The sequence below is a fragment of the Montipora capricornis genome, chromosome 6, assembly GCF_036669925.1.
Source record: "Montipora capricornis isolate CH-2021 chromosome 6, ASM3666992v2, whole genome shotgun sequence".
Lineage (NCBI taxonomy): Eukaryota > Metazoa > Cnidaria > Anthozoa > Scleractinia > Acroporidae > Montipora > Montipora capricornis.
The window spans coordinates 30,858,098-30,861,872 of record NC_090888.1 but is presented as its reverse complement, the minus strand read 5'-3'; the positions used below and the strand labels follow the sequence as shown (position 1 = coordinate 30,861,872).

The window sequence follows — 3,775 nt, the reverse complement described above, 5'->3', positions numbered from 1 at the left end:
TTTGGACACACATCATTCGACAATTTGCACGAAACAACTCAGTCACGCCCACAAAGACATTGTCGCAGTGTCCGTTTTTACTGCTTTGCAGTGGTTTGCAGCTTGTGGATTAGCTTTGTTATGTCAGTGGTGAGCATTTTATATGGAAGTGAGATATATTTCCTTATTATGTTCGTATCTTGGACTCTCATGGTGGCTCTTATGGGCACAACCTGTTTGATCGTCTTTCCCTTGACGTCCACTAGAAAGTCCCGTTTCGAGCATTTCCTGCGCAGAGCTGTCACCATTAACATCGAAAGTGACAAACTGAAAAACGTCGCTTTGAAAGCAAAGATGTATGTGAATATATTTTCATTTGTCTCCCTATCTGCGATTGCGGCAGAGATCATGTCAGACGTATTTCTTGAGATAAATGTTGTGATGTTTGAACCATGGAAGAGATGGCAAGGATTCAGGATAATCTTTCTAATCTTTTTGGCATATGGTGTTGGTGTCTGGTTTGTGTTTCCTTTCTTTTTTATCACGTGTACGCTGATTGAAGCTCTTTTTGATGATTTGAACAAACGAATGTTGTCCTCACATTCAAACTCGTCTCTCAACGTAGCAAACTTAAGAAAAGAGCATCTCGCTTTGTGTGAAATTGTCGAGATGGCGGACAATGTGTTCTCTGCTCTTCTTTTTGAGGCTGTAGGGTTTTATATCCCAGTCATTTGTTTTACCTTTTACCAAATGGCACATGCAGACTTGAGTCATTCACTGGCACTAGCAGATATTGCAATCAATTTGTTTTGGCTCACGATGTCATTGGCTATTTTAGCAGCAATTATGACCTCTGGATCGAGAGTTAACGAAAAGGTAAGACTGAAGAAGCCCAATCTATTAGCCACTGAAGTGGAGTCGGACTGTTTTGTCCGTGCTATCTTTGAATTTTGAAGTAGTTCCTCATGCATTGCGTAAATAGATAACTGAGAGAGCGTTAACGAAACCTTGAATTATACCGCGATAACTGAATTGTAATGAAATTTAAATTTCTTGTTTCAGATCTTTGCGGGAGCTTATAAAATATACAGGGTTTTGGAAATTTTTCTTGAACATGGGTGTGCCGGTTAATGAATGAATAAAAACATAATCATAGTCAGCAGTATTACTCAATGCAAATATCCATCAACTTACAAGCTTAAGTATGCACTTGTTAGTTCTATACCTAAAGTGCGCCCACCTAAAGACATTGATAGCGACTTCAGACAAATGTCAGTACTTCCTCATCTAGCAAAGATCCTTGAGAAGCTACAGCTAAAGCTTAACAACACTGCTTTAAAGGCAAGGGACAAACAACACGCATTTACAAATGGTCGCACTACTGTGTCTGCACTCACTACAACTTCCCAAGATTGGTTTGACGCCACAGACAACTTAAAATCCGGCAGGAAAGGTGTCCACTCTTTATCTACTTCAGGAAAGCATTTGATTAAGTAAACCACAAGATTCTCTTGGAGAAGCTTGCACTAAGGAACATTGACAAATATCTTTGGTTATGGTTAGAGAGCTTTCTGGAAGGTAGAACCCAGCAAGTAGGACACGGAGAGGAACGGCTTGTGTCCCTCAGGGATCTGTCATTTCAGCGATCCTTTTTAACATCTATACTGGCGATCTTGAAAACAACATTGAAACCAACGTAAGTACATATAAGTACGCCGACGATTGCACCATCTTCTCCGGCGTACATCAGCGCGTACATCGTGCGTGACATCAGCGATATGCAGTGTACTGGACTCTGTGTGCGCATGGGCGGACGATAACAAGATGACAATAAACTCAAAGAAGACTTAAGACATATGGATCAACTTTCGTCAAACTTCAGAACCCCCACTGCTCTAAATCGGATCAACTACCATTGAGAGAGTTAATCATTTCAACCTGTTAGGAGTTTGGTTCGAAGATGATCTTAAATGAAACGTACATGTTATTCTACGTACGAGATTGCAGAAGAGCACGATTACCTAGAGAAGTTGACCTTAGTATCTATACCACCCTAATAAGACCCATCTTGGATTATGGTGCCACTGTGTGGGGAGAAATTCCTTCATATACTTAAAAGATGAGGTGGAGAGTACCCAGAATAGGTGCTTAAGACTTCTTGGTCTCTCACCAGACAGTTTATCGTCCCTCTAGTCGAAAAGAAACAAAGGTACTATTGAAGAACTGAATAAGATTAGCAATGATAACAGCCACCCCCTACACAACAGAGCTGCAGTTACCAGAAATTGTGACTATAACTTAAGTACAAATTGTTGGAAATTAGTCCCCATTTCTGGGACAAATAGATACAGAACAGCTTCTTATCAAGGGCATTACAACATAACTAAGCACCCATTTGAGAGTTTTAGATGATAAATTTACTTATTACCATTTTTATTATAATCTCTAATTCCATTGTACATTGCTTTTAAGATGGTCAAATAAAGATTATTAGTATATACCACACAAGTTAATACTGCTTTTGGAAATGGTGAAAAGCGAAAAGCTGTATCTTTACTCACTAGCATTAGTCGGTTATTTTCTCCTTCTATTTACCATATTTGGCACATTAATTTCCTTAACCATTAATTAGTTAGTTATGTTACATATAAAGAGTTCACATTTGTATTTAACGGTCACTGCTGAAGATGTCAATGTCAAAGCATACGAAGGGTTAATGAAAATAATTTCAAACAATGCGTTTGTTCGATTATAATGCTTTTCACCCCTGTTTGTGTCTTATTTTTGATTAAATGATACTTATTTTTCGTTTTTGTGGGTAATACAGTGAGAACTCGTTTCTCTCCAAACTACTCTGTCTGGAGCAACTGTCGTGGCTTTTGGCCATCAGGGTCGGGTTGTTCCAAAGACACAGATTAACACTAAGCTACGATAAAATACAAAACCGTGGCTTAAATCTTGGCCCTTATGGTGAAGGAAAATCAGTAATCCATGATTAACTTAATAGGGCTTTGAATAAACGGGGCCCATGTCAGTCGTATGAGTGAGTTACTCTTCTTTCGCCGAACAGGTGCAATCAACCCCACCTTGCACCTTTCGTTTGTTTTTTGACGAGCTCTGCTTTCGCTGTTGTACTGACGTCCTGGATCACCATTTTCATTGGCCAATAGATCATAAATATTATTGCCAGAGAGAGAATTAAGGACAAATACGGAAAAAATAAAGACATAAAAAGCCCAGTGCGTTTTAGTGACACCAGGAATAAATCAAAATTCGAAAACTGTTGAAAACACAAGGTGACTTCCTTTTCTGGACTGCTTTCAGGTTCACCCCATTCAAAAGATTGCGCAAACAATTCATGTTGCAACAGAAGACGAAGGAAAGGTAAAAATTATTTTCAATGAAATCTTACTGAGCGTTTAATCCGAGGAAAAATTTTCATGTTTGTAGTTCATGGTTGAAACGATTTATTTCAGAATGTCCAGTAAGAGACATTGTCTACTAAATTTGTCTTTCAGTTGCTAATGTTTTTGATGCACCTGCAAGGCCAACCATTGGGACTCTCCATCGGAGGATTCATCGTCATCACCAAATCTCTTTTTGTTACGGTACTCTCTGTATAATTTGATTCTGTCCAAAACAATTTTTAAAATAGAAATCTACGAATAAAAGTAATGACAATGAAATGGTTAAACTTTTATTGTGCGATAACCTCATTGTTCTTCACTCTCTTGTTTTCCAGATTGTGGGTATTATCATTTCATATTTTGCCGTCATGCTGTCGCTGCCGGACTAA

At 38.6% G+C, this 3,775-nt stretch overlaps 1 protein-coding gene across 1 annotated transcript; it reads left to right on the top strand.

The window, feature by feature from the left end:
* The first annotated feature begins 673 nt into the window (after positions 1-673).
* On the top strand, positions 674-3,775 carry LOC138053622 (uncharacterized). Its single transcript, XM_068900223.1, has 4 exons — positions 674-855; positions 3,304-3,363; positions 3,498-3,587; positions 3,722-3,775. The coding sequence occupies exons 1-4, from the start codon at positions 730-732 to the stop codon at positions 3,773-3,775; spliced, it is 330 nt and encodes a 109-aa protein (XP_068756324.1). The 5' UTR covers positions 674-729.

What these genes read in the sequence shown, in the direction of transcription:
- LOC138053622 (XM_068900223.1), top strand. Translation starts at nt 730, where the DNA reads ATGGCACATGCAGACTTGAGTCATTCACTGGCACTAGCAGATATTGCA. An exon ending in GATCGAGAGTTAACGAAAAG is followed by an intron (nt 856 to 3,303) that starts GTAAGACTGAAG and finishes GACTGCTTTCAG; the next exon opens with GTTCACCCCATTCAAAAGAT. An exon ending in CAACAGAAGACGAAGGAAAG is followed by an intron (nt 3,364 to 3,497) that starts GTAAAAATTATT and finishes TTTGTCTTTCAG; the next exon opens with TTGCTAATGTTTTTGATGCA.